General features: G+C 49.5%; 1 protein-coding gene across 3 annotated transcripts in view; it reads left to right on the top strand.

Annotated features, from left to right (window-relative positions):
- The first annotated feature begins 2,100 nt into the window (after positions 1–2,100).
- The window catches only part of LOC136947315 (exostosin-1), a 127,855-nt gene continuing 117,078 nt past the window's right edge, over positions 2,101–12,877 (top strand). The window contains exons 1-2 of one of the 3 annotated variants that reach the window (XM_067241314.1): positions 2,101–2,216; positions 2,298–3,122. In XM_067241314.1, coding sequence (XP_067097415.1) covers positions 2,101–2,216; positions 2,298–3,122 — 941 coding nt within the window. Of the gene's footprint in view, positions 3,123–12,877 lie in introns of all 3 variants that reach the window. The other 2 variants (XM_067241313.1, XM_067241312.1) reach the window with 2 other exon arrangements.

The following is a 12,877-nucleotide window of genomic DNA, read 5'->3' as shown; positions in this document are numbered from 1 at the left end:
TGGGCATCCCCCCCCCCCCCCCCCCCCGCGGTGCCGGTACGGTTGGTTTGAGAGGGAAACACCCTATGACGGAGAGGCCATGAATCCAGCTCAACGTCCACTGGCTTAAGAGATTGGAAAATGCTTTATAACCTTCGTGACAGCTGAAAGCGCAAGGAGCAGCCAACCAGTCAGTCTGTCTGGTGACAAACTCACTAGTAAATCTGGTGCGAGGGCTCTGTCTAGAGTCACGTTCCACTACAGCGCTGATGAAGAGCTCCAGAGCTGGGCTAGGACAGCTTTAATGTAGACCGATTGTGTTAGTCTATCGCCGATATCACAAGAGCTATTTCTAAACTTTTATTCTACATCTCTGCAATGTTCGTGGTGACCAGCGATGAGTTTCGACGGACCAACAATGGTTCTGTGTAACAACAAACAGAAGCCTAATCGTTATCATTATTTCCAAGGGCATGTAGCCTTGCAATTCTAATCTTCACAGATAGATAACCTGTACACCTAATGTGTCAATTCAAATAGAGATTTTTTCTCTCGTGTACAAACGGTGCAACAGTAGCCTATCTTGAAACGATACGCTCAAATCTAGGAGCGCTAGAAGACAACATTCAGGTTAGTTATCATACGGGACACCCTGCAGGTTACCATACCACCAACATGGGCACGCAATCCCCGAGTACACTGACCGCTGCCAACGCCTCTTGAACTGATCGGCGCTCTCCCATCAATTTCCACCGCTCACCGCGCATCCTCCGTCAGTAACCGTGATCGGAGGCGCAACCTCGCAACATAGGAGACGCGGTACATCGCTGTGTAGTTGTGAATGGGAGCGATGCGGGAGGGAGGGACCCGCTTAGCCAAAACTTCCCCGGACCCATGGAATATGAACATTGATGGCAGAAACTCTTGTATTTCAACGAGTGACAAACGTACCTTCTGCGGCTTAACGCGCCGTTCCATTGGGGAGAATTTTGCACTATCATTGCAATATTTTACCAACAGGATCTTGGACTGTTGACGCGCGTGTCTTTTTGGGGGGCAACGAGACCGTTAACTTTACAGATGCGTATCGCATATTAGTAGAACTCGATGCAAAATGTTAAGACTATAGGATATCAACCGGTGGAATGAATCACATTGTGTGTCTTTACGCACGGAAGAGGTGGATGAAAAACAAACCTTCGACACTGTGCGGGTTGCTTTAGGATACGTGCGTGTCTTTTGGACATGTGGACATATAGCCTACACCCTTTCATACCGGACATATGGACACTACACCGGAAAGGTCTACCATATCATTTATGTAGCCTATCTTGTCGGGATAAGTAGGTGTTGACACTTGATGACACTTCTTGATTCGTTCAAGGATTTAAACGTTGGGCACTACAGGCTTGGAAACTTTTATGTAGAGATTACGGGGAAATATATTTAAATCTACACAGTATGGATTAATAACTCAAATATGTAATTCTCCATGGGGATACATAAGATACCAAATTGTGCGTTGTCCAGGGGAATATATAAAGGGCGTGGACAAACAAACAGGATTGACACAGAAAAGTGATTACACAGGATCTTATTTTTCAGATTCTCTGTGTTTAGGTCAGCCACCGATGTCTTGATCAGCTTGTCCAACTACAATATGTCGCCGCTGATTCTCTCGGATAATTATTGATGTGTGTCGCTTTGCATGAGTGCCACAGACTCCGCTTAGAATGCTGTGTTTACATTCCGCGCTCCTACGGTTCAGTCACACGGGGAGTTCCTGGTATACAGACCACAGGTGTCTGTCTTCGAAAGGTAAGCGGACTACTTGCACTGCCTTAATTATCTATGATAATGACACAAAGTATGTTTTTTCCATAATTCTTAATCATGATTAATAATTACTTACTATCTGAGACCAGTAGGCTATCTAAAACGCAATTAACAATTCCTTCTAATTCTGTTTTACCAGTGACTTTAATTCCCATCATGCCTAGCTGTGGATAAGATTGACCTCTGTGTGGGCTGAGTGTGGACCCCCATCCCGTCCCACCCCTTCGCCCTCCCCTTGCCTCGTAGCCCGTCTCCCCCCCCCCTCCCACTGCCCCACACGTCCACATGCAGGCCAAGAAGAGGTACCTGCTGGTGTCTCTAGGGGCCTGTCTTCTCCTGCTAGCCTACCTGTGGGGACTACAGATCGGGGAGTTCCAGCAGCAATCCCAGCCCAGCCACCAGTTCTACCACCTCCACACACCCCAGCAGCTGCAGCCTGTCTACCCAGCCCCACAGCCCCACAGCCCCCCCGGCCAGCCCAGAGCCCCCCAGCGCTGGCCGAACTGGACCGGGCTCCAGCCCCTCCGGAGCTATCTGCTGGAGGACGAGCAAGGGGAGGACAGTCCCCTCCCTCTCCACCAGCACTCCTCCCCCCGCGAGCGCAGGGAGATCCGCAACAACATCTACAAGAGCCGGCGCTGTCGCATGGAGACATGCTTCGACCGCAGCCTCTGCCAGGCGGACTTCAAGGTCTACACCTACCCTCTCCTGAAGGGGGAGACCATCTCAGAAAGCTACCAGAAGATCCTTACCTCCATCCAGGAGTCACGCTTCCACACGGCCGACCCAGCCCAGGCTTGCCTCTTCGTCCTGGGGCTCGACACCCTGGACAGAGACCAGCTCTCTGGCCAGTATATCCAGAACCTCCGGGCCCGGATACAGAGCCTGCCCACCTGGAACGACGGGCGGAACCATCTGATTTTCAACCTGTACTCTGGCACCTGGCCTGACTACACAGAGGATCTGGGCCTGGATGTTGGTCAGGCCATGCTGGCCAAGGCCTCTGTGGACATGGATAACTTCAGGCCGGGGTTCGACATCTCCATTCCCCTGTTCTCCAAGGACCACCCTCTCAGGGGTGGGGTCAAGGGTCACCTGACCCTCACCCACCTCCCCCCGGACAGGAAGCACCTCCTGGTGTTCAAAGGCAAGCGCTACCTGACCGGCATCGGTTCGGAGACGAGAAACGCGCTCTACCACATCCACAACGGACAGGACATTGTGCTTCTGACCACCTGCAAGCACGGCAAGGACTGGGAGAAGCACAAGGACTCCAGGTGTGACCGAGACAACGAAGAATACTCAAAGTAAGACTTCTCTTCGCTGGTTGGTTAGGATCTAGAACATGATCTAGCTGAGTTAAGATCTAGAACCACATGATCTAGCTGGGTTAGGATCTGGTAGCACATGACCTAGGTGGGTTAGGATCTAGAACCACATAATCTAGCTTGGTTAGGATCTGGTAGCATATGACCAAGCTGGGTTAGGGTCTAGAACCACATAATCTAGCTGGGTTAGGATTTGCTGGTACATGACCTAGCTGGGTTAGGGTCTTGAACCACATGACAATATTGAGCCCTGAAACCGTCAATACTCACCCATTGGAAATCACACATTAAGTGCAACACAGTGCAGTGTTACTGTCTCAATGGCAGAACAGCTTAGTCCTCAGTCTGAGGGCACTTCACTGCATCTGCTTCCGACATTCAAACATATCTAACGTATCTAACGTCTGGAAATCCTCGCTGTTTCTTTGTCGTGTGGCAAGCTTTATTTCCGCCGCGGAGCCATAGTGGGAGGCTGAGCCTTCTTCTATACACAGCATTAGAGCAGCATTCTTGTTTTCCGTTGTGAGAAACTCACTTGTTTACTGTGAGGGATTGTTGCGAGATCAGTTTGGGTTTTTGCTCTCAGTCCCTGTTGATGGAGTCAGATCCAGGTAATGAATGGATCAATGTGTGTGGAGGAAGCGGGGATGAAAGCAAAAGTGTTTGTTCCAGGCGTGTGTGTGTGTGTTCTGCTGTTAGGTTCCGCATGGGAATTGCCATGGGAGTTGAACCGACTGGCAGAGAGACACATTACATTTCCCCCCTTTTGTACCTTTTGTCTGAGCAGAAACACTTTGACTAAAGACGTCTGGAGCTAAAAGCACAGTTTGCTAAGCAGTGTGACTCTCAACACTGACACACTGATAGAAGTGAGTGCGCTCAACGGGAGGGGCTAAACACAGCTTTCTGAACAGGAGAGATGAGATGACTGCGTTCACCTTTAATATGATCCAGCCAAATGGAGCCTGTGAGCTCAGAAGCCACGGGCGGATCTTTAAAAAGAACTCATACTTTTCCCCCTCTCGCTGTGTTGCTGTGGCAGCCGCCGAATATTTGACGTCTCTGATGTGTGTGTGTGTGCTTGTTTTCAGTGAATGAGCAACTGGGTGTTTCATGTCTATGCGTGTGTATGTGTATGTGTGTGTATGTGTGTGTGTGTGTGTGAGAGAGAGAGAGTTAGAGAGAGAGAGAGACGGAGAAAGTGACAAAGGGAGAGACAGGGAGAGAAAAAGTGTGTGTGTGTGTGCGTGAGAGACGGAGAATTACAGAGAATTAGAGTCTACGCGTCTGACACTACCCCGGTCTGTAGAAAACTGTGACTCCTATCACCAACAACAAAAACAGAGCACGTCTGTGTGAACCGCTCCGTTTGCTCCCTTTGTGGCCAAAGTTACACTTCCCTAAGCCTCTAATCCCCATTGGAACCATAGGAGTGATGGGAGTAGACCTGCTCTGGTCTCAACCACCATGCCCTGGGAAGCATCCCAAGGCCTATTGTATCAGTCTCCACCTGTGTGTTTAGTCTGGCTGGGTGTGCTTGGCCCCTGCCTTTGTCAGCGGATAAACAAACTCCAACCAAGGGGCCCGTGTCAACTCGAGTGGTCCGTCTCATCACTGGTGTGCCCTGATGGATCTCACGTTGGAGAATCTAACCCAGGCGTCCCCAAGCCCAGACCATAGTTATTCCATGGTTGCTATGTCAACCTTACATGGTTTTGTTAGTGATCTAACACCGACATGGGGAGGAGAGAGGAGGGGTGAGGAGGGGAGCAGAGGGGAGAGGAGAGGAGAAGAGGGGAGAGGAGAGGAGGAGAATGAGGGAGGAGACAGGAGAAAAGGGGTTGCTATGTCAACCTCACATGGCTTTGTTAGTGCTTTAACACCGACATAGGGGGGTTGTTCTGCTCCACAGGTGGCTTGTTGTGGAACGACCCTTCCTCGAACCTTCCGGAAGGTTTCATAGGGGCGGTTTGGGTTGAGGTCCAAAACATACAATTCTGACAGCTTCTTTCCAGCTGGGAGATGGTGCCACAGTGCTGCAGATCAAGCTGATAGGATCACAGAAGTGGATAAGCAGATCCCTTCAGGAGGAAGAGAGAGAGAGAGAACCAGATCCGAGATCAACTGACAGTTTAGAATTGATCAAACACATGACTCTCTCTTTTCATTTTCATTTGGTATGACACTTTCAGTGTTCGTGTTTTGTCTTCATGTGAGTGGAATGAGTCCCAGCCATGTCATGACAGAAGGTTAACCAATTTTTTGTACAACGTCTGTCGATACGGATCCAGTGTATTATGCAGGCAAAAGAGGTCTTGTCTATAGATGCTCTGCTGGAGGCCTATCGACAGGCCATCTCAACACTCTGAACAGTCAATACCTGGCCCTCTATTGAATCAAGCAGACTGGTGGGACCTGAGACTAATCTGATCCAGCATGCAAACACACGCACCACGGTACAAACACACACGCACACACACTCACACATATACACACACGGATACACCCACGCACACAAACACAGTGTGGCTGGGGACTGAAGTAACAGACTGTTTAGAAACACACTGGTTACATCGAGAGGCGAGGAGGGGAGAGGAGAAGAGGGGAGAGGAGAGGAGAGGAAGGGAGAGGCGAGGAGAAGAGAGGAGAGGAGGGGTGAGGAGAAGAGGGGAGAGGAGGGAGGAGAGGGAATAGAAGAGGGGAGAATTGAACAGGGGAGAGGAGTGGATGTCAGACAAGGAGAGAGGAGAATAAAGGAGAGCAGAAGAGAAGAGGGGACGGGAAGAGAGAAAAGGGGGGAAGAGAGGAGAATAAGGGAGAGGAGAAGAGGAGCAGAATAAGGGAGATGAGACTGAGGGAGGGGAGAGAAGAAAAGGAGAGACTAAAACAGGGAGGGAGAAGATTAGAGACTGGGACCCCCGCTGCTGAGATGCATTGGTGGGTTGTGGATCAGAGTTTGTCTCCGCTGGAAGCCCACCAGCTCTGAGAAGACCTCCAGGGGTTCATTATAGAACCTGCTTAACATGGAGCTGCCTAGGTGTGTGTGTGTCTCTCTTTCTTTCTTTCTTTCTCTCACACTCTCTCTCTGTCTCTTTATGATGTTTCTCTTTCTTTCTTTCTTTCTTTCTTTCTTTCTGTATTTCTTTCTCTCAATCCCTCCGTCTTTGTCTTTGTCTCTCTTTTCCTCTGTCTTTCACTTTCTTTCTTTCTCTTTCTCTTTCCCTCATTCTCTTTCTCTCCTTCTTTCTCTCTTCTTCTCTCTCCCAGTTCCTGTATCTCCTGCTCTCAGTCTGTATGTGGTGAAGAACAACAGATCAATGTTCTCAGAGACCAGACTGCATGCAGAACATCCCAACACAACACAACACAACACAGAGAGTAGTGTAACTGCCGAGGCAACAGGACCACACTGGTAGTGGTCAAACAACCTGTGACCTGAATCTCGGACTGTGAAAGGCCCCTTTCCCTCGCCAAACAGCATGAATGTGGCCACTTCGCTCCCGGGGCAGTGAACAAAGATCACAGCTAGGGGGCAGCAGCCGGGTCTAAAGGATGATTGACAGCCAGCCAGTGGACAATATTGGCACTGGCAGCCATTTAAAAGCGAATTATTGAGCAGACCGGACTAAACAAAAGGGCTGTGGGGAGAGGAAAGGAGGCGGGCCTGACTGCTGCTCTGGTCTGTGCTGCGGAGGTTCAGGTACCGGGCGCAGCTCGCTGCTGGGATACGCTGGTTCGTCTCTCTCTCCCACTCTCTCTCCACCCCTGTCAGTAGATCTCTCTCTCCACCCCTGTCAGAAGATCTCTCTCTCCACCCCTGTCAGTAGATCTCTCTCTTCACCCCTCTCGATAGATCTTTCTCCCTCCACCGCTCTCAGTAGATCTCTCTCACCCTCTCTCTCTACCCATTTCAGTAGATCTCTCTCTCCACCCCTCCCATTAGATCTCTCTCTCCACCCCTCTCAGTCGATTTCTCTCTCTCTCTACTCCCTCAGTAGATCCCTCTCTTTCCCTCCACCCTCTCAGTAGATCTCTTTCCATCCCTCTCAGTACATCTCTCTCTATTTTTACACTCCTTTCTTGTGCGCGCACTCGCTCTCTCCTATCTCTCTCTCTCTCCTTTACAATGTCTTACTCATCTCAATTCAGTGGGATTTCTTTCAATTGGCTTGACAGAACACGTGTTCATATTTCCAGAGCAAAGGTGGAGATTGATGTATACATAGAGAATGATACATGTACTGTGTTGTAAACACAGTACATGTTTGTACAGGCACATGCATTATGCATGCACACACACCCACACGCACTCTTGCACACACAAATACAAACACACACACATCCATACATCCATACATATATATGTCTCTCTCTTTCTCCATCTGTCTGTCTTGCCAGTGTGTATGAGGAGATAACAGCATTGGTATTGTCAGATGTTTCGTGTAAAAGCTCAAGTCAATTCAGCTCTGTTTGATCATGCTCTACTTCAAGAGTGCTTGCTAATTGGCCAACAAATTGGCTCTCTCAATTAGTGCCAGAGAGCCTTTATGTGTGGCGTTAAAAGATAAGAGGCCGGTCAGGATATACAACTCATTCCGAAGGAGGTGAGCCGATTCTATCAGCGCTTGAGAGAGCTGCAAGTGTGTGTGTGTGTTTGTTTGGGTATTTGGGTGTGTGTGTTAAAGTTGAACCAAGTCTAACCAGGCACATGTCGTCTGTGCCCACCCCACTACACCCCCAGAAATATAAACTACCTCCAAGCCGTGCACACAATTCATACAGCCAACCACACACTACACCAGGGTTCGTTTGCAATCAAGTCTTCTTTTTTACGTCAGCGACTTCGCTAATACACTATTCACGGCTGTGGGTTTTTTTCTGGATGGAAGGACATATTGATGATAAACAAAAAATGGAGATGGGTAAACAAGAAACCCTGAATAAACAAACTGACAAATGGCTGTCGTAAAGAAATGTGCAGCTTCGCACTCTTTCATGTGATGGGATGCAAACCCCGGGGCTATGTCAGTGTTGACTGTGATTAAGAAGACCTGCTTGTAAACAGCCACACACTATCAAGGGGCTTTGTGGCAGAACCACACAGCTAGACCTGCCTAGTCCAGCCTGGTAGTACATAGAACCAGCTAGACCTGCCTAGTCCAGTCTTATAATATATAGTACCAGCTAGACCTGCCTTGTCCAGTCTTATAGTACATAGTACCAGCTAGCCTGCCTAGTCCAGTCTTATAGTATATAGTACCAGCTAGACCTGCCTAGTCCAGTCTTATAGTATATAGTACCAGCTAGACCTGCCTAGTCCAGTCTTATAGTATATAGTACCAGCTAGACTTGCCTAGTCCAGTTTCATAGTTTATAGTACCAGCTAGACCTACCTAGTCCAGCCCGGTACTACGTAGATCCACTTCCTCCTAACTTCCTCTGTGACTCAGCTGCTAATGCCCTCCTTCTCTCCACGCCACCCCTCCACCTCTTCTCTTCCTCTCCTCTCCACCTTTCCTTGTCTGTACGACGGCACACATTAGGCAGAGCTTCCAGTCTCTCTGACCCTGAGAGAGAAAAAGGAGTGATAGAGAAAGAGAGGAGGGTATTGATGACGGTGAAGGTGAGAGCGAAGTGTCAACCCAATGGGAGAGGTTGAAGGTTACTGAGGAGGATGGTGTAGTTGGGAACACAGACAGAGGTCCAGCGAGGTTTCACTTATTAGAGAACCCGTGCTCATCGACCGTCTACCTTGTAAAATGTGCACGTCTGTGCTCACACCTAATCGACTCTGGCCGGTTCGCACACACACATGCACACACGTGTAAACAATCACATGGATACACACCAGCACACAAGCACATGTGCATTTACACATGGACACACACATGCGCACACACCTTGTGCGTTCCACACACACACACACACACACACACACACACACACACACACACACACACACACACACACACACACACACACACACACACACACACACACACACACACACACACACACACACACACACACACACACATCCTGTGTGAGGTCTGCTAACTGTCTGCTGTGTGACAGGGTCAAGGCAAGGTTGTGTGACAGTGGTGATCTGACTGTTGGAGGTGTGCGGGATGCGATGTGGACAGGACACCCGTTAGTTCACAGGTGCATGCTGGGAGCTTGAAGCACCTGTGGCGAGGGCAGCCTTTTTATAGGCCAGTGAGAGATCAAAGGTGTTACGGTGGAAATGTGCGAGTGTGAGTATGCATTTGTGCGTGTGTGTCTGTGTGTCTATGCGTGTGCGAGAACGCGTTTGTGTGCAAGAGTTTGCGAGTGCGTGAGAAGAAATATTATAGCAAGTGTGTGTGTGTGAGAGAGAGGGAATGTGTGTGCCAGTCATTGTGTTATCATAGCCTGGGCGTTGATCCACTAGACATTTTCCAGCCTTCTACCTACTTCTCTGGTGTCCAGGAGAGCTGAGTCCGGATTATAACCTGGACAGACCCAGCTGTCCTTGACGAGACAGATCTCTAACACAGAATATCAACATCCTCGTGTTTTTATCCGTTATTCATTCATGGAGCTCCGTTAGAGAGCCGAGCTGTCGTTTACGAAAGAGCTACAGGACTCAGACAGCCCTCCCCTCCCCTCTCCTTTCCTGCCCCCCACCCCCTCCTTCTTCTCCTCTCCTCCCTCCTACCCCTCCTCCCTCTCTGCCCCCGTCTTCTAGATCAGTCCTAGCAGTATCTGAGCCACACGCTTCCCTTTACACCAAACAGAGTATTCACTGACATGGCCCTCATTGATTTTTGCATTGCTTAGCACTTTGAGCGTGTGTGCGTGTATGTTTATGCATCCTGCACGTGTGTGTGTCTCAGGGAGGGTATCATGTCATCGAGACAATTCATTAGATCCATTATAGGTAGCAGGATCATGTGCGTGTGGTATGTGTGTGTGTGAGCGTGTCTAGCAGCAGATTTGCAGCGAGGATGTGAGCGAGCAGGGGGCCGTCCTCTGTTCTTCCTGTGGAAACGTTAGCGTCGCCGGAGATGCCAGCCCTGTGTCTGCCATGGCAACGTGCCAGGGTGCCAACCTGCCTGGGTGGCCGTCTACAAAACCACAGGTGGCATCGTAATCCTGCTACCAGCTCTGTCAAGCTCTGCTGGTCCCCTTCCCTTCCTCTCTGTCCAGCCTCTACTTCTTTCAGCCTCTCTCCCAGCTTCTCTCCCAGTCTCTTTCCTAGCATCTGCCTCTTTCAGGCTCTCTCCCAGCCTCTCTCCCAATCTCTTTCTTAGCATTTCAGCCGTTATCTCAGCCTCACTCCCAGCCCCTCTCCCAGACTACCCCAACCTCTCTTCCAGTTCTTCCAAGCCTCTTCTTTTGATCTCTCTTTGTCTCCCTGTCTCTCCCTGCCTCTTCTGCAGCCTCTCTTCCGCCCGGCCTCTCCTTTGTGAACTCATCAGCTCTTCTGACACATCCGTCCTTCCTGTTTGTTATTCTGCGTCTCCACAAACCAAACATGCACACAGACACACAAACACACACACATACAAAAGTGTTTTCAGTATTGTGTGTCCATGTTCATGCTGGAGATTTCATGTTTCCTGTTAGCAGATGAAGGCAGTCTCGGCTTTGTAAAAAAAAGGTTTCATATCAAGTACATTTGCACTATGTCCAAAGAAAGAGAGAGAGGATAATCCAAACCCTAATATTTATTCATTTTTACCACCTGTGTGTATGTGTGTGTGTATTTTTTTGTGTGTGTGTGGTTGGATGGCCTACAAACTCACATAAACACACCACACGCACACAACCCCTACCTCCTGAGAAAAAAGTAGGGCCTGTGTGTCTGCGTGAGAGAGAGAGAAACAGTGGGAGGGTGACAGGTGTGAATGATGTCACTTTGGTTTCTCCACAGCCGTGAGGAGAGGGGTGGAGCATCCCAACTCCTCCCACCCCAGAATACATCTTGTTCCAGGTGGTAGTTAAGAGACCTGTCTGTTTACAACCGTAAACTGAAGCAGATCGTCCGGTGTTTTCATACAGCTGTGCTGCCAGACTGCTGTGCATATGTGTGTGTATGTGTGTGTGTGTGTGTGTCTGCGTGCGTGTCTGTGTGTGTGTCTGTGTGTGTGAGCGTTTATAGGTTTGGCTCTGCGTCGGTTTGCTCTTGTCAGCTCCTTTATGAAATACTGCAGATCTTGGAGAGAGGACATAAACAGACATAAAACACATGAAAATGAAGAGGTAGGGAGTGTCAGCAGTTTTATGTGTGTGTGTTTATTTTCATTGTGTGTGTGTGTCTGTATTTCTGGGTAGAGATATGCATTGTGACACCAGTGCGGTCTATATACCTCAAGAGTGTGCGTGCGTGTGTGCCTGTATTTCTGGGTAGAGATATGCATTGTGACACCAGTGCAGTCTATATGCAGCAATAGAGTGCATGTGTGGGTGTGTGTGCATGTGTGTGTGTGATGAGTTGAGCTGGGCTAATGACAGGAGTGTCCTTGAGTTACACAACATGGCAGCTGGCTCTGTTATCTACTTCTCTGCTGGGAAGACACGGTTCGAGTCCCTCCTCTCTGCCCCGTCCTGTTTGCAAACATAACACACACACACACGCAGACACACACACGCCTCCCCACCCACAAATGTGTGCACAAACACACACGTGCACCCCCCCACACACACACAGACACACGCAAAAATGCACACAGACACACACATACTGTACTTTCAAGGACCTAGCTTGATGCACACACACACACTAACACACACAAATCCTCACACAGACAAACAAATGTGCACCTAGTAGCATGTCAGACAGACCATAATAGTAAACAAGCAAGTTTCCTCCACCTTCCCTCTCTGCCCGTCACCGTGGCAATAGGCTCACAGCAGAAGGCCGTAACCTTGACTTGATTTATCTGCCTCCCCTCATTGGCCACGCAGCGTGTGTGTGTGTGCGTAGAAGTGTGTGCGTGTGTGTGTGTGTAGAAGTGTGTGTGTGTGTGGGGGGGGGGATAGGTAAACTAACCCTGCATGCCATTAGGAGCATCTTAAATGTCTGTTAAACAACGGGAGAATGAGAAAGGATCCTGCTTCTGCCTCCCCATCCTCCTCCCATCCTCTTTCCCCTCCTTCCCTCCTTCTCTTCTCTTCCTCCTCCTCCTCATCCCCTCCCTCCCCCTACTACTCGCCTGCACCTCCTTTCCCCCCTTCTCCCTCTCCTCTTCTTCCTTATGTTTCCCCCTGAGCAACCCCTTCCTCCCTCAGTCTTCGTCCTCATCTTCTCATCCCATTCCTCCTCGTCTTCCTCCTTTTCTGCCTCCTCTCACTGCCCCACACCTTCCTTCTCCTCTTCACTTGGCCCGTGATTAATTGTTTTGACCTCGCCTCGGTCCCCCCCCCCCACACTCTCGCTGAAACTAAATGTGGGCAGAAGTGTGGACTGGTACAGGTGAAGGTAGGGGGATTCAAACCATCTGACAACTTTCCATCCATCCATCCACCCATCCATCCAACCATCCATTCATCCATCCATTGACCCATCAATCCATCTATCCATCAATGCATGCATTCGCTATTACAGAGCAAACACTACCACTACCAATGAAACTCTTTACCAAATGCACACAGTTGCTTTTCCAGTGTCAGCTCTGACATGTGTCGTACAGGTGTGTTCTACTGATGAGAAACGGAGGCCATGCTGAAACTGGCACCCCGGTCTCCAGCTC

Source organism: Osmerus mordax, chromosome 8, assembly GCF_038355195.1.
Source record: "Osmerus mordax isolate fOsmMor3 chromosome 8, fOsmMor3.pri, whole genome shotgun sequence".
NCBI lineage: Eukaryota > Metazoa > Chordata > Actinopteri > Osmeriformes > Osmeridae > Osmerus > Osmerus mordax.
This window is presented reverse-complemented; position numbering and strand designations above follow the sequence as displayed.